Source organism: Cryptomeria japonica, chromosome 2 (genome assembly GCF_030272615.1).
Source record: "Cryptomeria japonica chromosome 2, Sugi_1.0, whole genome shotgun sequence".
Classification (NCBI taxonomy): Eukaryota; Viridiplantae; Streptophyta; class Pinopsida; order Cupressales; family Cupressaceae; genus Cryptomeria; species Cryptomeria japonica.
Window position 1 is genome coordinate 109,275,451 of NC_081406.1, and position 21,394 is coordinate 109,296,844.

General features: G+C 35.7%; 1 protein-coding gene across 4 annotated transcripts; it reads right to left on the bottom strand.

The window, feature by feature from the left end:
• Positions 1-1,769: 1,769 nt before the first annotated feature.
• Positions 1,770-16,332, bottom strand: LOC131054264 (probable protein phosphatase 2C 15). 4 transcript variants are annotated; one of them, XM_057988743.2, is made up of 11 exons: positions 16,123-16,331; positions 15,866-15,898; positions 15,504-15,741; positions 14,525-14,861; positions 12,402-12,573; positions 11,905-12,058; positions 11,707-11,770; positions 11,456-11,563; positions 11,132-11,257; positions 10,705-10,937; positions 1,770-2,296 (listed from the first exon to the last, which is right to left on the bottom strand). In XM_057988743.2, exons 4-11 carry the CDS (start codon positions 14,765-14,767, stop codon positions 2,080-2,082), a joined length of 1,317 nt encoding a protein of 438 aa, XP_057844726.1. In that variant the 5' UTR covers positions 14,768-14,861; positions 15,504-15,741; positions 15,866-15,898; positions 16,123-16,331; the 3' UTR covers positions 1,770-2,079. The 4 variants fall into 4 exon arrangements, with proteins under 4 accessions (XP_057844726.1, XP_057844724.1, XP_057844727.1 ...); XM_057988741.2 differs by having other exon boundaries at positions 15,427-15,741; positions 15,866-16,332; XM_057988744.1 differs by lacking the exons at positions 15,504-15,741; positions 15,866-15,898; positions 16,123-16,331 and adding an exon at positions 15,245-15,429.
• Between the last annotated feature and the right edge of the window lie 5,062 nt (positions 16,333-21,394).

A 21,394-nucleotide genomic window follows, 5' to 3' on the forward strand; every position in this document is an offset into this window, starting at 1 on the left:
TTATAACTCTGTATATCTATGTTTTCTAATTCCTTCAGCTACAATTTACATTTCTACGCATGTGATGGATGTATGTTTATGTATGTGATCAAATTAGCTTCTATTTGATGATGTTATAGTGTCTTTAAACTTAATTCAATAATGGGTGTATGAAACAAGTTTTAAATCGTTAAAAATCTCTAAATTTCAAGGGTTTTCTTATATTGCCGAGTCGTTGCCAGGTCACGAGTCGAGTCAGCCTTGCCGAGTCAGAGCCGAGTCCGAGTCTGGGAACTTTGGTTAGATATAATTTTGACTCCCTAGGGTTATGATTGCATTATGTTTTGAAGCTTTACTTTCTGTTTGCCATGTTTATTTGATAATGAAAGCCATCACAAAAAAAGTAAAATCTACAGGAGCATTTGTTTAATCGTTGTTACCTCTTATGGAATGTATGGGAACTGATGTCATGATATTTATTTTAGTTTTACATGATTAGATGTAATTTTGACTCCCAAGAATTATGATTAATTTTTGTTTTAGAGGTTTACTTTCTGTTTGCTGTGTTTATGTTCATAGTGAAAGCTATCACAATCAATCATGCTCGACAGTGGCACTTGTTTAATCATTGTCAACTGTTGTGGATGCCTAAGGACTTTTGTCATGATCCTTATTTTATATGGTTAGATATAATTTCGACTCCCTAGAATTATGATTACTGGTTTACTTTCTGCTTTTAACCAAATGTTTGTGTTTGTCATTCTTCTTGCAACTTAAATACTTGCTTGTTCATAATAGTTTAATGTCCTCTCAAATGTTGAAAGTGACTGCAGCTTACCATTTTGGGCCATTTTTAATATAAAAAAATAAAGAAAAGAAAAGAACAGTTTTTTGGCTGACCCATCGTATGCCAGCCATCAAACTTATGCATCAGTCATAATTACGTATTCAAGTAGAATTTTACTAGTCTCATTTAACAAGTTTTTTATATATATTTCAGAATAAAAAGATGGCTTTCTTTGACTTGTACCTCCTTACAGGGATAAAATGGGTTTGAACTTTCGGGTCAATTACGCTTTTATGCTATTATGGCCTTGATTACATACAGCTTCACTATTGAAAATACTATTTATTTTACTGTCTTTCTCTTTAATTAGTATATTTTTATTTTAAAAGGAGCCCACATACACAGTTTAATACTGTTTGAAATATATTAGTTTGTATGATTTTCTGTAAAATAAAAAAGATTATTTTGGTAAATTCTGTACTGTTTTAATTGCTACTTTCAATAAATTTCTTTTTTTGGACCAGAAAGGAAACCTCTGGCCTTTTTTAAGTGTCAAGTGGCCAGACCAATGAATTTTTGCCAATGTACGGAATCTTGTATTATAGTTCAGCACTATGTTATTGAAGGATATGCTTTTCATGGGCTCCCCCTGCTCGCATGGGCATTTAATGCCAAGATACCCTACGAAGTAGAAACAACTTCAGACAAGTGTCATTTTCCAGTTTTGATGACAGCCTTACAAAAGTTTTCAACATATCTAAAGCAACTCAGATTTGTCTGCTTTTCCACACAGGTCAAATAATTGCACGGTAAGAAATATTTTAGCATAACCGGTAAGAAATATTGTAGCATAACCACCTTTTAGGCTTTTGTCGTAGCTTCACAGTGTAATCCAGCTTTACAAATTAATTTAATGTGCTGAGTACAACTTCAACGGGCAGTAGAATCTAGTAAGGCTGTAACTACAAAAAGAGCTCCCCTGGATTTTCCAAGTATAGAAATATTGAAGAACCACTCTTTATTTACTAATATTAGATACAAATGCACAACGATTAATGGTCAATACATCTGAGTAGTCCTTTCCACATAACACGTTGATCAATGGATCAGCAAAACAGGAGTCGCAATGCTAGTCTCAAAAACAAGACAACAGCAAATGCATTCCCCAAAAAAGAATTATGAACTTTAACCTGCTAAATTGGAGAAAATGAAATCATAAGCCATGCTCTAAAAGCATAGGTTGAAATTAAGAATAGGGGTGGCTCAAGGAAAATATAATTCAAGCTCATCCGCACTTTTAAATCTACAAATTGTTATGCAACTTTTACTCCACTAGGGCGCTTTCCTTCCATTGCATCCTTTTTCTGTCGACAATCTGCACAAAGAAAAGGACCTTCCCATGGCTTAGCACTCGTTGAGAAAAACGATCCTGCATGCACAGAGATTCCTTCACTTGGAGCTAGATCTGCCTGGCAAACAGCACAGGTGAATAAACCCGATGTTGCAAGTGTTGATGATTCTGTTCCCAACCTGCAAATAAATAATCAATTAGAAACGCTAGATGTCTGCCTGGTACAGAAAAAGGATCTGAATTACTTTCAGAATAGCCCAATATCTTTTCATGTCGAAGTAAATGAATAATCAACATGAAGCATATCATCGGGACACTCCCCAGCAGCTTCAAGGTAAAAATTATTGACTTGGGATGAGATTTGCACGGACCAGCATGGGTGATTACATATAAAACCAAAAAGACAGAGTGCCTATTAGTCATATGGATGATAGCATCATATCATCCTTGTTTCCAGAAGACAAGTGCACAGCAACACATTCGTTCAAAATGCATGCAATCATTAGTGTGCATGATGGAAGTTATGGGCAGTGTTGACCACTGGATGTGTAGAACAGTATGGTATTAAATCCTTCCGATTTTGGGGATCAATACTAAATAACTAAATTTACTTTAAATTAAGATCATTTAACTTATAGCCAATGGCTATTTATAAACATTTATTATTTTATTAAGCAGACCCACAAAAATTTAACTTATTTAGCCTTCAACAGAGCATGAAATGTTGTATTAATCAAATTTAGAGTCTAATTAGAATGACATGACTCCAGATTAAGTACAACCTTGTGCAGGCTTTAATATGAATTTTCAGCTTAATCTCTGAATAATACGAGTTCTAATAGAAGTGATTCCAATAACAAAAAGGCTTCTTAATATATTCTTGCAAATAGCTAAAACACAGATACAAAGACCACCAAGAAAATCTCAAGAAAATTCAGATTTCCAGATTTCAATTAACAGGAAATCAATACTATTCAATCACCACTAAAACAAACCCAAAAATAGCATGGGACCAGACCTGAAGTTTGTTTAATTAAAGAAAATTAACAAATATTGCTCATCACAATATATCTACAAAAAAACAGGTTGACTTCTCTACAACTTCAAAACTGTCTTTCTTCAATGCCCCTTTCCAACCCCAAAATAAAATGAAAATGAGGTAACTTTCAGAGTTATTCAATTTTATTTTCCCCTTAGCAAATTACCTATATATGGCTTACAATAAATTTGATCAATGAAATAAACAACTAAGTGCCCTAGGCCTAAATTAATTTACTTGATAAATTAGATCATCATTTTTCTTCTTATTTTTTCTATTTGTCATTGTCCTTTCATTCTTCAACACGGTTTATGTTGTCTTTCTTTTTCTCTTTTCTATTGTGCTCACTTGTTTGATTTTCCAGTCCTTGTATTTTAACCTAGTGAGTATCCGGTTTTTGGAAGCGTTAGGCTAATTCCATCTTTGCCATCCACATTGGAGTTTCTCCCTGTGCTCAAGAAGATAAGGCGTGTTTTCTCTATGTCTATGGCTTGTACACATCTTGCACCCATTTTCTCAGTGATAAGAGGCACACAGATACAACTTCAAGGACACTCACTATACACATTGTCTGAAGAGTTGGACTAAACATGTCAATACTTGTAAAATCTAAATTCATGCCTGAGATGAGAGTCGTGAGTCCTTTTGAAAGGAAAATGTCTTTATCTGCGGTAATTGCATAGAAAAATCAAAAGATCACGAAAACATGGGAACTGTAGCCTTTTAAGTCACTAAATGAATTTGCAGGATACAGTCCTGTTTGTGCATTAGGGATTGGCATGCTTGTGCAGAATACAGTCCAAAAATATTCCGTAGATGGAAAATTATTTGGAGGAGTTGATGTTGAAGTATCGTTGAGTAACTCTGTATGAGATTGATTCTCCATTTTCAAGTTGGCCATCAGTCACATATAAATGGTATTTGTAAACAAGTGGCAATTGCAGATATATTGACAGCATAGTCAGAGAACACTGAAAAAACAGTTGTAAGTACAAAATGAAATGGATCTAAGTTAGGCTAGCTAGCTGGAAGGAGGTTTTATCCTTGTGTTAATATAGCATCAGTAGGTGCCATCTCAGACACCCCCTGTGGGTTGGCAACGGTGGCACAACCCAGAGGAACTTGAAAAGGAACTAGTTCTATGTTGTTTGTTGCCCTGCAATAACACATTCCGTATTAAAGAGATGCTATTGCTGCCCCCTGCTGCTCCCTGAAATGTAGCCATCTGATTTAATCTCTTTGCATTTTTTTGTAAGACAACATTTCCTTAAATCCTTCTTCTAGGAAGTATCCGTGCTGATAAAGAAGAGCTTATGTTTTACTTTTGTTTCTATTTGTAAATGAGTTGCCACCTTGCACTCTCTTTCATTTAGAGTAAAGTTTCTACAGAGAAAAATAACTGCTGTTGCAAATTATAGAAGCTAAGTTTCCAATCTTCAATTAGAAAATCATGATACATTGACAAGACAACCCTTTTAACTTCGTAGTGACTCCATAAAAAAATTTGGTCACCTACCTCGTCTAGGATCAGTTTATCAATGATATATATTGGCAGCCTATTCAGGTGAGGTTGTGAGTGTTCCATCAAAACCTTGGGAATGGACAATCTAAGCTTAAAAAAGAAACCTAGTGGTTCTTAATCCCTCTCCAAGGATATCCTTCAACATTCTTTATTGTGAATCTGATGAATGCGCAATGTGCACTTGTGTGGCAAATGGCAATGAAAGAGAGCAGGTTCAGTTACTTGCCTGAGGTGTTCATAATTGGAATAATTCACAGTTCATAACATGATAAGCACAATTGCAATCAATAAAGTAGGAAGCCATATAAAACCCTGATATCTATGTTCTGCATTTCTGGATCTATGTATCCAAGCGAAAAGAAATGATCTAGGACAATTTGAATATTGTCCCTCTCCCTAAATTTTGACATAGTAAAGCGCATCCAACCATCATCTACATGCACACTATCTCAAGACCCTGTAACCCTGCACATGAGGACCATGGTGTTCCTACCATTTGATGAAAAATTCCATACTGTGCATTGACTTGGTAGTTTTAATGACCGTAATAGTTCAGGATAATAATATTCAACCCAAACATCTTCAAAGTAAGGCTTGGTGGCCCAAGCATCTAACCGTTCCAATGTGCATTTCTTCTTTGGATTAAAGAGTTTATAAATGGGATGCAAGCACTGGGATGAAAAATTGCTGTGAGCTTCTTCCAAGATATATCTGTGCAGGGAAAAAAATCAAATTTGGAAGCTGAAGCTTGTTGCTCAACTGCTGCTTCTCCCATTTCTTTGTTCCCCCTTTTGCCCATGATTTTTTTCCTCTATAGCTAGCACAATACCTAACCAAAGAAAACTGACAAACAATATATTATTATTTCCCAAATATACAGTGTCTGAAGAAATGCAGCTTAAACAGAGGGCAATGGCAGCAATTCTTCAATTTTGGGTATGCAAAAGTGGTGTTTTAAACTTCAACAAATCAAGTGATGTTTATTAATGCTAAAGTGACCTTAATTCTTTCTCAAGCAGTTATTAGTGTTGAAGTTTATAGCTTCGAGAGAGCTCATCTTCTTGCATTGATGGTTTCTCATTCGAACAGCAACATCATCTTTGTTTTTGCATTCGTCAGTTGCAAGCTTCTCCGTCATCGTTCTTCGTGGTTTATTTCCTCCAGCGGTTGTATGTTGAAAGGTTATCTGTCTATAAGATAACTGCTCTGCTTATGTGTGTGTAACTTATGTCTTCGTGAGAATCTTGCATGAGCTGGCTGCCGTGTCTCCTTCCTGGATTGCTGTCGGTGTTATAACTGTCATCTTTCCTTCCGTGCTTGTCTTTTCATCTTCCCTCACCATGAGTTATGTCAGGTGAAATGTTGATTCATTTTGAGCGGATGTCTCTTCGTCTTTCCACTATGAAGAGTCAATTCAATTCGTTTTCTCTTCTCTTAAATATATTTTGTTTTGCCTCAGAGTTGGGCGGTTGATTCTTTTTCAGGTGTGCACTCAGATTTTATTCATCGCTGCTGTGTTTCTTATGGTTCGGAGGTTGCAACAGAATTAAGCAGGCCACTTCTTTCTTTGGAGGTCTAAGTGTGATCAAGTCTAAATCATGATATCTTCAGCAGCCTCAGTTTTCTCAGTCTGATTATTGTGCATATGATTGATGTGCAATCATTGTATTTTGTAGAAGTCATTTATCAGAAGTTTTGGCTTATGCTGTTCTAGTTCAAGTGATGTCAATCACTGTTGACTGAGTGTAAGAGCTGCATGTCAGATTTTCTCATTCAATAAAGTTTATACTTTGGTGTGGCTGGGTTTTTCACCCTCAGGTGGAGAGTTTTCCCAGGATAACTTTTGTGTTCTTGTGTATTCTTGTTTTCAATTTTCTGAGTTTGTTCTTTCTGGTTCTAAATTCAACAATTAGAAGCAAAATTTATGATAACATACAAATCTTTGGGGATCTTCAGGTTCAAACAATTAAGATAATGAAATAACATTGAGCTGTTTTGTCAGTGTAGTATGTTTTAAGCTGTTGGATTAAATGCATGGTAATGATGAAATTTCAGATTGGTTCCATGCTACACAACAAAGTCCATGATCAAAGCAGCACCATGATATTTAGATCTAACTTGTCCACTGATTCCCAGGTTCCATGGTTAAAGAGAAGAATTTTGGAAGACATACAGTAAGTGAGATGTTGTAGGAGGGAGAAACTTATCTCAATTTCATTGCACTGTGAACGCACAAGGGTGAATAGAGTTCATAAATTTTTCAAAGGTTCATGCAAGGAGCTTGCATGCAAGACTCTGAAAAATGGAAGTCCTTTGTAACACAACATATATAACTTTAAAGAATATATGTATGCATGCATGTATGTTTACTTGACTATAGAGTGGCTCTCTTATGTTGGATAAAGTTGAAGAAATTAATGCTTCCTCCATCCTCAGTGATTCTCCTATGTTGGATAAAGTTGAAGAAATGATGCCGCCTCCACCTTCTTACAACTCTGTATTTCATCATGCATGAGGTCTCGAAGGTTGTCAATAGAGATCAACCTCTCAATCAAAGTTATAAAATGGGGACTTGGTAGCCCAAAAATTTGACTTGGACTAGAGACGTCTACATGCTTCAAGAACACCAATGTGATGCAAGGAGCTTGCATGCAAGACTCTGAAAAATTGAAATCCTATGTGACTCTTTTAAACATTGTTTTTATACAAGATCGAAACAATATTTTATGAATATTGAAAAATGCATGGGATGGAGACTCAACACACAACAGTCTGTCAATATTGAAGAAGGCATGGGATGGAGACCCTTTTCTCCATCTCATGCAACTGAAGTGCTTCAGTTCTTGCAGCATTTATTTAAGTTCACACAGGGTTGGGGATTAGGCCAGGAATGAGAGGGCACAGGATAAGGACACTTATTCTGATCTCAAGCAGTCATATTACATTTGGTTTGTTTGTTCTTTTATTTTATTTATATCTTCTTCATAACTGTGAGGGTAAATGGGATAATGACACTTATAATTATGTTGTTCAATATGCTCAAATATTCAAAAGTCATAGATAGTACCATAAGATAAAAAAGATTTACAGTCAAAAGCCTTGAATAAACTACAGATTACAAAAGAGACTAAGAATGCAGTACATAAACATATTATTCTAAGAAAGAAAACTGACTTGCAAAACACAATATACAAAACCAGACTTCTAAACAAAATTAAAGAAAATTTGGAACTCAAACCATGAAAATGCAAAGAATTTGCTCCTAACAAGAAGTGGTTCCAATTTCAGGGATTTGGGTGTACTGGTGACAACAGGCTGGCTACTTTTAAGCACAAACCAAAAAACCAAGATTTCTGAGTTATCACCAATGTCTGATTTCTATTCTGCTGGTGACAGCCAAAAACAAGGAAAGCATATTTCAGGGGGATAGGTTATAGCTTATTTTGAAATGAACGCATTATTCAGCTCACAAAAGTAAATATGAGAAAGAACTCATTTCAATTCAGTCAGTCAAAGGCAATGGACCTTACTGCACAAGGACCTCAAACATTGCAGTAGAAGAGTCTAATTCAGCACCATTGGAAAAATGATTTTCAACATGGTTTTAGTGATCTGCTAAAGCCTAAAACATATGTATTTCATTATGAATTCTGCAAGAAGAGTTTTACAATCACTGAAGAACCAAAACAAAGTAATTGTTTCCTACATTCTTCATTGTTCCCCACAAGAAACCCATTAACAATTGAACAATCACATCCATGGTAACCAGGAAACCAAAATACATTTTAGAGACACAGAAAAAAGCGTGAGAATGCATTAGACACCTGGGATGTCTCCTGGTGGCATTCCCCAACATTTAGGCAACATCTAATAGAGGAATTACAGGTACCCTTTAAAACCAAAAAAAACTACAAAACATACCTTATCTTCTGCCTTGCAAGCTCTAAACACTTTCTTGGCTCAATCTACAGGCTCTCTGAAGCATCTAGATGTTGAAAGCTACATTACCAAAACAGCAGAAAAACCCTACGTTTCCCAGTATGATTCATCTTGATATTGGATTTGGTTGTAATATCGCATGTGGAAATGCGCAGGGTTCAATTTTCAGTGGTCAGAATTGCATAGAATCGTTAAATGGTGTATCCATGTGATTCTAGGGTCAACCTGACATTTACAGATCAATTCAACTGGCAGACAAACCCTCTGAAACCCTGATTTGATATCTTGGAAAGTTATCAGTACTGCACTCATTGCAACTGCCTAGAAAAACTTTATTTTTAAGGTTTAAGTGGAATTAGGTTACCAATTCATCCCCTGCCATGCCCAGATCTGGATCCTGCTTGAACCCAGTTTTAATTCACAACTGATTTGCCAGGGGATTCTGTCAGGGCACATGCAGACAATAGTGTGTTCATCCTGGATGAACCTGGTGATTAACAGCAGCGTTCATCTTGGTACTATAGATCATCAGGAGTTAAAATAGACAGCAAATACTAAATGAGCTGGGGTATTCCGAACAGAGGCCTCAGCCTATAAGATTGTACAGAGCTATAATATATGTGAGCCGTAAATGAAGCACAATATGCAGGCTGCCAATATGTACATCAACAATGTAGTGTGGATGGATAGGGGTTGTGGGTGCCAGTATGAAGCACCTCAATAGTACAAAAAGAAGAAGCCTATAACTTTATTAAAAATATCCAGTTGTACGGTAGAATGGAGCTTGCAATACTTAAAGATATTTAAAACTACGCCCACTTTTTGATGTTGCAAGCCTTAAACAGAGGTCCCTATGGCAACAAAAAAAAATTATTAATGAAACCCTTTAAAAAAAATTAAGACACTATTACGTTAAAATTTATTTAAAACTTCAATTTTAAATATGAATATTAAATGTTCTATAAATACAAATTTAAAAATTATAAATATTAATGTTTTTAGTTTTATTATTTTTTTTTATTAATTCAATAATGGTGTGATGATGTGTAGTGCTAATGAATAATAATTTTATTATTTTACTATTGAACAATAAACTTAATTCCTGCTTTTACTTTTTTTGCTAAATTGTATATGTTATGATTTTTATATGTTTTTGTATGGGTGAACCCAAAATAAACCCAACCCCAAGTTTTTTTTGGCCAAAACCCATGAACCCAAACCTGAACCAGAATTGTTAACTTAGAAGTGGAAATGCGATAATGACTTATTTGAATGAGCATTTTTCATACAGAGAGCACCTCTACAACATCATGAACTGTAAAGTTATGTAGATCTCTTTTTTTCATTTGGTGTAGCTTTTTATTGCTCGCTAGAGGCCTTCGGTTCAAAATTTATGGACTTTTGAGTTTGTACTCCTGCCATGGCCCTAGACCCCCACTAATATCTCAAACAAAAACAACAAATAGAAATTACTGGGGCAGTATTATAAAATAGTTGCTTAAGCTCTTCAAAAGTTCTTTCTTCCTCCTTGTCTACACAAATTTAACTCTTGTCATGGACAAAGAGAAAAGAAATGCCCTACTCTGAAAATTGAGACGGAGAATCCCATTAGCATCAATGATTAAAGACCCACAACAGGATCTTATAATATCTATACAAGAACAGCCAGATCTGAGTCATTGCTGAGTGATCCTTAAGGGTTGCTAAGGACGTCTATAAGAAATTCTCATGAAATTCAAGGCCAACAAAAACCGATAAATTATGATAAATTGATGAACAGATTTGTGATAAACCGACCACTGTGGAGCACAGAATCTCTAATTTCCTGTATTTGATTGATTTCACCATCTATTGGCAGAGTGAATACAATGTAACAGTAAGAATTTGATAATGCAACTTCCAGATGACAGACAATACCACTAACCACTACAACCTAACTCTTTGAGGTTATGTGGAAGAAATGGATATCTTTATTATCATTTGGAGACCATAGAGCATCACAAACCAGAACTACTGTTAATGACAATCAATTGAAAAGCTAAAATGTAATTCTTTCTGGGGAACTCAAAAAAATAAAAACTGCTAACCTTTCATCAAGCATTGCTGAACCATCTTCAAAGAGTTCCTCCGCGATTCCAAGTGCAGAAAGCTTGTTAGCCAACTTATTCATTGAATCTCGTGATCTTTTTCTAAATATAAATGATCTTATCTTGTTTTGCTTCTTAGGAGGTAATGAAATGGGAGCAGAGTGGTCTGGTGGAATAATATCAACTACAATACAAGTTGTGTCATCTTTCAAACCCCTTGACCTCAATGCCTCCTGAAAAGAAATTGAACGGTTAAAAAAAAAAAATTCAAAAAGATAAAAGAAATATTTCACAAAACAGCTTCTTAAAGGAACAAATATGATTGACTGGAAATTCAAGAATATTTATCAGAAACAATGACAACGTTACTGCAACTGGGAAACAGGTTTAACTTTGCAGCAAGTAGAGGTCTAAGCAAATAGTTCACCTTGACAACTTGTCTTGCAGCAAGTTCAGCTGGTAATCCTCTGCAGGCCTTTGCAGCTTTTTCAGAGAATAGTGCATCCCACACACCATCAGAAGCGATGATAAGCCTTCCCCCAGCATTTGAGAGCTTCAATATCAATGATGAATGTTAGAAAACTGTACACTGTACATTGAAAATAATTATCATATGTTTGTAACCGACTTGGAGGATTGTCATGTGTTTTCTACATAACGATATTTTATACATAAACATATGAAGAAAGTACCCAAAAAGTGTACAAAAAAGAATAGGCCAATGTCATAAGAGAGTAGGATGATGTTTCACCTTAATTTGTTTAACATAAGGTATTGGTACAATGAATTCACCAACATCCATGTCTCCAATCGATCTTGAAAGGCAAAGACCTCCGGGCCAACATCGTAAAGGGCCAACCTGAAATAGTAATTTGGAAACATATGTTAAGTTCTTGACTGGAATTTACCGATTCCTAATCACTGCAACAAGAATAAAATTTCTGTATGGAACATAAAGCAGTCTTAAATTTGAGATGATCGCATGTACAAAATAATTTTTACCTCAGCACCACCAACAATACTCAGCCTTCCAACTTCACCTCCACTTGCTGTAACACGTTCTCTCCTGGACAAAAAATCAATTTAGGAGATATTGTTTATTCCATGCATATTATCTATTTGCATCTTCATTTTTTCATGTTCTCCAAGCATACGGCGATCATTTGTAACAACCATGTCTGAATTTTAACAAGTACTCACTCTTCAGCATTTTCTTCTAGCCTGTGATCAACTGTCAGTAATGAGATTAAACCGCCCTGAGAATCCAATATACATCGAGAATCTCCAACAGAAGCAGTTGTAACAGTCCATCCATCAATCACCACAATAGTAACTGTGGTTCCAGAAGTTTCCTCTGGTAACACCCATACAAACAAACATAGGCATCATTTAGCTTACAAATAATTTAAGAATATTGATCCAAACATTGTGGAAAGCATTAGATGTTTCCATTATTATAGGCATTGCATGTTTGAATTGTTAAGGTTATTATATACTTTCCTAGTTGTAGGCATCAAATACTTGCAATATAGTGACTGTGTTCATCAAAAACCAAATACTTCCTCAAGGGTAATTACAATATTTAAAATTTAGCCATGTCAAATCTAAATTTCATTGTTAGCAACACGGTAACAACAGGACATTTGATAATAATTGATGCATATAAAAATAGAATTTACATCTACATACAACCATACCTTTCCTCTGAAACTCTTTATCAGTTTTAACGAATCCTGCCACTAATGCTCGAGGTAATGCTTGTAACCATTCTTCTCTGCTAAGACCTGGATGCATGGCACTCATTACATGGCTAAGCAGGTTATCCCTGCAATATATAGCTGCTGCAGCCCCATTGTGTCCATCAAATATCTGCAAACATAATTTATCACTTTAATCCACAGTCAAGTTTCTGATTTGATTTGCATGTGTGGTTGGATGGGTGGTTCATTGTGAGATTGTGGGTGTGAAGACATGTCTGGAGATCTGGATGCATTTAAGAGTGGGTGGGTGGGTGTGACCATGTGTGTGTGTGCGTGTGTTTTTGTGTGTGGGTGTGGGGGGAGGTGGGAGGGTAGAGCACGGTGGGCAGCAAGTGGGGAGGGATTGTATGTGAGCTTGCATATGGGTACGCTTTTGCATGAGTACACATACTGCAATCATACTTTTATCACTTTAATACACAACAAGTCTAAAATTTGATCTTTCATCCACTCACCAGTTTCAAATTTGATGTATATGTGTGTGGGTATGTTGGGGTCTGTGTGCATGTGGGGCTCTGTGTGTAGGGGGTTATGGGTATGGGTGCGGGTGGGTGAGTGTGGGCATCTGTACATGTACTGCAAACATACTTTTCTCACTTTAATCCACAGTCCAGTAATATATATAAATTACAAAATGAACTGTGGATTAAAGTTATAAAACTATGTTTGCAGAATATGTTTCAACTTAGGCTAGTGGCTTTGCAACCAGCAATTAATCAAATAGGAGTTGCTGCCATATATTTTCTTTCGGAAAGACGAGATCCCAAAACTCCCCTCTCATCTTCGCCACCAGTAACAAACAACCGATAGTAACCATAAAGGAGAAAATGAGCCCCAGACCTATTAGAAAAATAAAATCATTTACATTTCTGTATATGTACGAGCACTATTCTACTATGCCTCTGATTAAGGTTAACAAAGTGTAAATTCATGTATTGGTGCTGGTGTGGATGCATTTTCATGCCTAGTATGGGAATAGCAGGATCCTCAAATTTACAAAGCAGAGATGTGACAATATATAAAACATCATATATACAATAAGAACAAAGAAAAATCATCCCACAACAGAAAACAATATATTGAAAGTGGAGATGCTTGCATACAGAATCACAAGAATATGAACTAAACAAGTAAATACTCAAACAGAAAGATAAAATCTAGCCAGGAAATACCTTATAAATGCATGACACCCTTATAAAATATTATAATTCAATTACATTGCAACTTGAGGATCTCAAATGGCCCTGAAAAATCAGCACTATACCACCCAACAATCTCAATTACCGCTGATGTATGTGAGCAAAGCAACAAAGTTTTCTGAATGCAATGTTGGATTTTATTCAGCAGGTGACTTCTAACATTTCACAATGTTTCTGAACATGAATTTAAGAGTCAAATGTTTTTTGGACCTGTAAAAGCCTCTTGAGCTAACAATTGTGTGAGCCAGCTACTTGGAGAACCCTAAAAGAATGACGTTCAGACGTGGGCACACCAAGTAAAGATTCTAGGAACACTACATCCTATGGGTTAAATATGCATCAATATTAAAAGTAAAACAACAAATACTAAACAGTGGAAACCACATATTTGTCATCCAATTTAGCAAAATTAAACAATTGGATAATATCTTACACTAAGACACAAACTGATCTCAAATTTTAATAATGTCCAAACTCTTCAAGTTCAGCTTTCATTCACATGTGTGCATGTAAGAAATACCTTTCAAAACACTTTATCCTAACAATAGCAAACTTCTGCTGTAGATCTTGCATGCCAGTGACGTAAATCTAACCCTGTAACACAAAATAGGTCTTCAACACTTCTAAGAAACCAACAACTTTCCATGTGCACACAAACTCTGTTAACGTCCCTGTGGAGGACTGGAATTTGCAATTTACGCTAAATATTTTTCTCTACATCGTTTGGTTTATAGTAGAATAGAAAACTCAAAGTGCATTAGGAATTATATCTTAAACATGCAGGTGTTCCAGACATCATAATTACTAATGTCGACCCGTTTAAGCCTGAAAACTTAAACAAACAATCTTAAAAGTACTCACCCCAAACACCGAGAATGTAGAAGAGGAATTTCCGGGGATCCTCTGACAATCCGTTTTGATTAGAAAGTAATCCTCCCCCTTTTTGGATTGGGCGGCATGGCCATACCTAATGCAGGGCCTCTTAACCTTCTCATGCCTAATCTCCTGGCTGATCAAAGAAGCCAGAGGAACTAAGTGCTGCCGTTTCCTTTCTTCCCCTGAAACGGAGCCATTTCTATGTTTCATTGTCGTAATCTCATTCATGCTCCAACCTTCGATCCCTACACCTCTTCCTACTCTTCCCTTAAAATTACAAAGCTACCTTCCACGAATCTCATGTCGAGCACCAAATTCGTACCTGCAATACAGCTCTTCATAAGAAAATAGAAGATCTCTAGTGCCTGACATTCTTCACATTTATTTTTCTGATACAAAAATTATTTTCTATTGTTTGAGATTCTAAGCAATACTAAAAGATCTTTGTACAGCCTAACATCCTTTGCCCATTGAAACTCAGAAATACAAGCAATGAGATTTCACGACACATTTTATTTGCATCTCCTAGTCGGCAATTATAAATTCTAAGCAACAGGAAAGGATCTTCGCAAAGACTAACATCCTTTGCAGATTGAAGCTTAGAATGTAAATAATGACATGACTAGACTTCACATATATTTTATTTGCATTTTCTTATTCAACAAGTGTGAGTTTCAAGCAACGAGGGAGGATCTTTGTACAAACAATGAGGGAGGATCTTTGTACAGATTAACAAGCTTTCCAGATTGAAGCTTAAATCAGTGTTAATAATGTAAATAATAAGTTATAACAACGGTTTGACATTTTCGAAACATTTATGTATGGCAATCTCTTATCAGCAATTATAAATACTTGAAAGATGCTGCAACAGAGAGAATTCGCCTTACATTGAGCTAATATCGTTGTCATCGGAATTTAATATTTGTGTTAGTGGAAAAGGGTTTGTTGACAATGTGAAACTTACACCAACTCTTAGCGCAATCTTCGTGAGGCGGAGTTGTCACGGCGCCGAATTTGGAATCCCGCGTTCCAAAACCGCGTTCTTCAATTTTTCCTGTCAAGTCACGCGAAAAAAAATATCTACTAAACCCTAGCTAGCTTTCACGTCAGGTTTCCCCATCAATAACAGCCAGTAACGATCACATCTACAGAAGAAGTCACTTTCACTGTTCAATCTGAATCGGCGCGGTCTCTGTGGCCCCCTGAAAAATCACAACAGCACATCAAATGTCATGCTTGCGTTTATTATATTATGTTTTAAGCCTGTCAATAAAACTGAAATACAGTAGAAATTTGGATGAAACGGTAGTTGACCGAGATTCGAACCTTAGACATCCACGCCCCCAGCCGTTGGATTCGCTGTTGTGAAAGTACTAAATAAAGGAAACGTTAGTGGAACAATTTAAAAGCGTGCGACAATTTCAACGCACGCAGAAAGACTTTAAAGGCCTACAAGCCAGAGGTCCCGAGCTCGAACCTCAGTGGAGCATGGGGAGCGGGGTCTCCTGCCTGAGCCCTAAAATTTTACATTACAGAAGCACAGATAATATATAGAGCGGTAAATTGTTTATGTCTAACCAAACCTGTAATTTTCTTTTTAAGTTGAAGGTTTGTTTTCAAACACCAAATGTTATCATGAGATCCAACTTCCAAACACCTGGTAGTTTCAAAACAACAGAAATGTCACGGTGATAATGATGTGTACCATCATTTTTTGTACTTGAAAATCCACCAAAGATTTGCAGAGGCGAGATTGGTACAGAGGGAAGGTAAAAAATCCTAGGCAAACCTTATCGCACACTTGCTTGCTTTATTGGCCCGTGAAATGTTTGTTTACCTCACACGTTCTAAGACAAACCAATAAAGCGAAGCTAGGATAATTAATGAACTTCTCAACGTCTATGGCATTTTTATGAAAAACCAAGAAAGATTATTTTATTGTTCAGAAGGTTGGGCTGTCTGAATATGGGTAATAGTAATATGGGTTATAGTAATAGGGGATTGTATTGGTATTCTTAATATATAGAGTTAGTTGCCTTTTACAAATAAAAGTAGTAAAGTGGGCTTAATTTCCAAAAAAATTTATGGTTAAGTACATTTAAATTAGAGTAGTATTGGGATGGGTGACCTCTAAGAAAGGTCTACTACTTCACTTCTATTAGTATCACTTAGACAATGAGTACTAAGTGTACCATTCATTCTCATGAAAGACGGGTTCTTGTGAACCACTACTCATGAAACATGGGTCAATGAATTTGACTTGAAAATTAGGTATTTATGTTATGTAAATTAAAAAAAATTAAATTAAATTGTGGAAGAGAGTTTTCCTTTAAATAGGAGTTATGTTTTTAAGACAAGATTTTAATTAATTTTATTGCATTTGTTTCTTCATTATATATGTTTTTTAGATTAAAAGTTTTATCTAGGAGAATGTTTTAGGAAGAACTCCAATTCCAAAGTCAAATAGTTAATTAATTGAGAAATGAAATATAAATAAAAGATGAATACAATAGTGTAACTATTGGTTGTCAAATTTTGGGAAGCTAAGTTGTTGTGTTCAAATCTCTTAAGGTCCCATGGTGTCCCCTTTAAAATAGATCTTTCAAAAAAATAGTTAGTCCATCAAAGAGATTAATTACGTTGCAAAATTAACATCATTTGAATTGATCCCAACAAAATGTTAAACTTAAAAAATCTTTAAATGATTGTTTTTTATATTAAAAGCAGCCAAAACAAGGGGGTTGACCTAGGAGTAGAACAAGGAAACAGTGGCAAGCCAAGTGTCAGCAGAACATCAGCAAAATTACAGCCCTCTTACTTTCCTCTATCAAAAACTATAATCATTCTACGCAAGTTCAGCAGATATATAAAAGTCATAATAAACATTTTAAACATATGACACACAGGGCAACAGGTGGATAAGTTCAAATATAAACAAAAAATAAAACTATCAGCCCGTAGGCAACTAGGACCGAACAAAAAACCAGACTTCTGAGACATAGAAATGACTATTTCTTTTTTCCATGGCTCCTCTTGGGGAGGAGCTTCCTAGCCCATTCCTTGGTGAGGAATTTGAAAAGGGCCCTGTAGTCGTCGTCTTCCTTGTTTTTGCCTTTGGTAGAACTTTCATGCAGAAGACATAGAGTGGTCGTCGAGCAACGCATCACGTTCAAAGCAAACCTGGAGACATCCTGCAGCTTGTTTTCCATTGCACTAATACATTTGGGGTCAAATTCCGACGGAGGTTTCCGACGGACAAAGAGCATTGTGTGAAAATTTGATTTTTTTTTTTTTAAATGCCCGTGTTCGTCGGAATTTCGATGACCACGGGCATTTTATTAAAAAAAAAACACAACGCATTTTCATTTTGAAAGCAAACCGAAGCAAGAGGTGACCATCTTGCCTCCCTGCCCCCCCCACCAGAGCGATCTCTGCACAAGCAAGGTAAGGTTTTTGGCTCGCTTTTGTCCAGGTGAATTTTCTATCAAGGGTTTAGAATGTTTTTGGCTGCAGTAGAGCGATCAATTCTCAATTTTGTTTGGTAAATCGTCTTCGATTTGCATGCAAAGGGCGCATTGAATACTTGTATAAGATGTAATGGAGGTTATAGAAACTTGTATGAAGCGTTTGTTTCTTCTTGAGTTTCTTCCTCTCTGTCTGTAGATGATTTTTGTGCTTGTATTGAAGTTTCTGCAGTGAAGCTATCTATATTAAGAACTCCTCTACATATTTCAATCCATCACAAGTTTCCTTGTGTCCTGTCATTTGGACTTGAGTAACATTTAAAATGGACGTCTTTCGGCTTTGATACTCAGTGGTCCACTTTCCTAGAACATAAAGAACACAAAGGAGTAGAGGTAGTTAAACTGACAGCAATCTATCATTAAATGTTGATTTCATCAAGCAGGGTGTTCGAAGGATAAAGGCCATTAAAGGCATTTTATCCTTTTAGCTTTGATCATATCATGAACTTCTACGATCTCCTCCTTCTCCTGCATTGGGGTATAATACTCTGGTTTCAGCTTAATTTTGATTAAAGCTGCGTCTTGAAGTGCTTATATGCACATCTTTCACAGAGTAAACATGCAACATACACTACATGTAAAGGTCACACAAAAAGGATGGAGTACCATATCTCATCAAATGCAACTCAATGGGAAAGAGGACTAGATTCCAGAGAGGTGGTAAAGAGTTTTATTGCAATGGCCTAAAGTATTGTCCTAGATGAATCAATTACACCCCTCACAGAAGATGAGGTTACTCAACCATACAGTCTTAGCACTCCAAGAGCGAGCATGTCTTCCACACTCATACCAAGTCCATATGAGCACTCCAAATATAATAGTGCACCATTATCTTGGTTCATTTTAATTTCTCATGTCTTTCTTTAGTTATCACTTAGTTAAGAGATTTCTGCACAAGATATCCTTAGGCCCCTTTGTGCCCTAGCAAATGTAGGAAGTTATTACATACTTCTCTCTAACACCTATGTCCTTACTTCATACTCACAACAGCAAGTGTGGCACAAAAAACAAGGCAAGAATTAAAATACATCAAGTGTGGCACAAATTTGGATCAATAATTTTTTCAATAGTCTTAAAAGGCATATTATGAAAAATCATGGAGTCTTCAAATCTTCCATTCTAAAACATTCAAATTCAATTGCAAAATTCAAATGTTCTTAGATTTTTTCCAAACGTAAAAACCAAAATTTTTATGCAAACTTTATTAATGAAGGTCAAATTTTCTCAAATTTTGAAATTCGAAATACAAAGTGTCCCTTTGGTTAAAATGTGAACATCTAATTCAAGCAATAAACTTTGAATTTCAATCATTTTTTAAAAAATTGTCATGGTGAGGGCACAAAATGTCATTTTTTTTAATTTTAAATAAATTAAATCCTACTCTATTTGCTTCAAATTTCATTCTAAGAAAGAATTCCAATGTTTCCTTAAGGGTGAGCATGGCATCCATTATGCAAAAGGACTCAAATACAAAGATAAAGAATACAATTACCTTCATTTTCAAATTTGAAAAAATGGCTTTCTTGTAATTTCCTCAAAATGGATGAAGTTGAATCCACGCACATATCAAGCAATCCTTTGTCATCCTCAATCCAATTCACTCCCAAGCTCTTACAATTGAATTGAGTCAAATCTCTCAAAATTTTAAATTTTCAAAAGAACGCTTTTGAAGAGCATTTTTCTTTAAAACCTCTATAGCCAAGTGGAGAAATAACCATGTCCCTATAACTACTCAATGCACATGTCAAGAATACCTATTCAATACATATATAGTTGAAGCACATCATAAACACCCAACAAGACCAACATCATAAAAATATAATTCAATGCATCAAGATATCATATAATCAATGAACACATTTAGTAAAACATAAATAATTTTATGCACATTTATGAACTAAAGCATTCAAATAAATGAGGCATATAAACATAACATAGCCACCTCAAATCATATTGAACACCAACAATTGACATGTTAAGGAACCTCATCTTGAAACATGGGGATGGTCCAAACACACCATTCAAAGCAAGGACAACAACCACAACTAAAACTCACAAAAAACAATGAAGCTAAAACATCGTTCAACACCCAAGACAAAAAACACAAGAACATCATATGCATCCCCTAATACATAGTTGAAGTCTAGTGATGTTGAGATCTACATCTCAACAATAGAAATGGGGTGTTACAATTATAATGTATAATGGTTGATATATATGCTAACATGTGGTACACATCCCCCAAGGTAGTTATATTCTTATGCTTTGTAAGTCATTCCACTAGCAAATTAGATTAAAACTGTGTATCCCACGTGTGGGGGAAGTGGTAATGGTAGTGTTAGTTATTTGAGTGTTATATATTGTGGGGCTCAGGAAAGAGAAGGGAAGTGAAAAGTATTTGTGTTTAGGATCTCATGATTTTTATTAAAGGTAAATAGGTTTTAGGTTATAGACTCCTAAAACCCAATTTAATCAAAATATCAATAAAATAGCCACTAACCAATAGCAAAAGATCAAACTAAATGATTTGAAAGGGCCTAGAGTCTTGTCAATGTCATTTCCAACCTAAACAATGTCATTTCCTTTTTTTCAATACACACACCCTTAGCTTGACAATGGGATTTTGAAACAACTCTTTGAACAACCATCCAAGACAGCATTTTCAAGTTCCTTTGATCAAGGAGACTAGAGGGAATCCTCAACCAAAGTCACTTCATGCAATGAGGAAGAATGCCTACCCAAAGATGTTGTATGTTGTATCAATTCCATAGACTAGGCAAGTGCATGACTCCTTGCACACTCTTCTACCATGGTAATAGCTCTTCGATTAAGTCCACTACCCATCCTCAACCATCAAGACAACATCCTCATTAGTGGTGCAGGGGCACCTCATGACCAAGGCAATCATGACAAAGACCGTGAATTTTTAAAGGAATAATGATGTGATTCATCCATATTTGCAATAAGATAGGTTATTTTGTTGATTTTTTTAATAAACCCCACCTTGTTATCCAATGTCATGGATTTGGCAGGATGATAAGCCACCATAGGCATATGGGCCTAGGGGTATTGAATTGAGTATTTTAGGTTTTTTAGGTGTCTTAGGATGTTTTAGACATGTTTTAATGACACTAATACCATTGGATTCAATAGGTGTCAAATTTGGTTAAAATATGTCAAAATTGTAAAAATTGTCAAAGTTGCTAATAACCATTTTTGGTTAAAAAGTGCAACTTCTTTCCAAATAGTCCCCATAGTTCAAAAAGTGGTTCATAAATAATGGGAAGGATATAAATCATGATTCCAACCACCGTTTGGGGGTTTTTGAGTC

What these genes read in the sequence shown, in the direction of transcription:
- LOC131054264 (XM_057988741.2), bottom strand. Translation starts at nt 14,767, where the DNA reads ATGAATGAGATTACGACAATGAAACATAGAAATGGCTCCGTTTCAGGG. An exon ending in CTACATTCTCGGTGTTTGGG is followed by an intron (nt 12,574 to 14,524) that starts GTGAGTACTTTT and finishes TTATGTTTGCAG; the next exon opens with ATATTTGATGGACACAATGG. An exon ending in TCAGCAATGCTTGATGAAAG is followed by an intron (nt 2,297 to 10,704) that starts GTTAGCAGTTTT and finishes ATTTATTTGCAG; the next exon opens with GTTGGGAACAGAATCATCAA.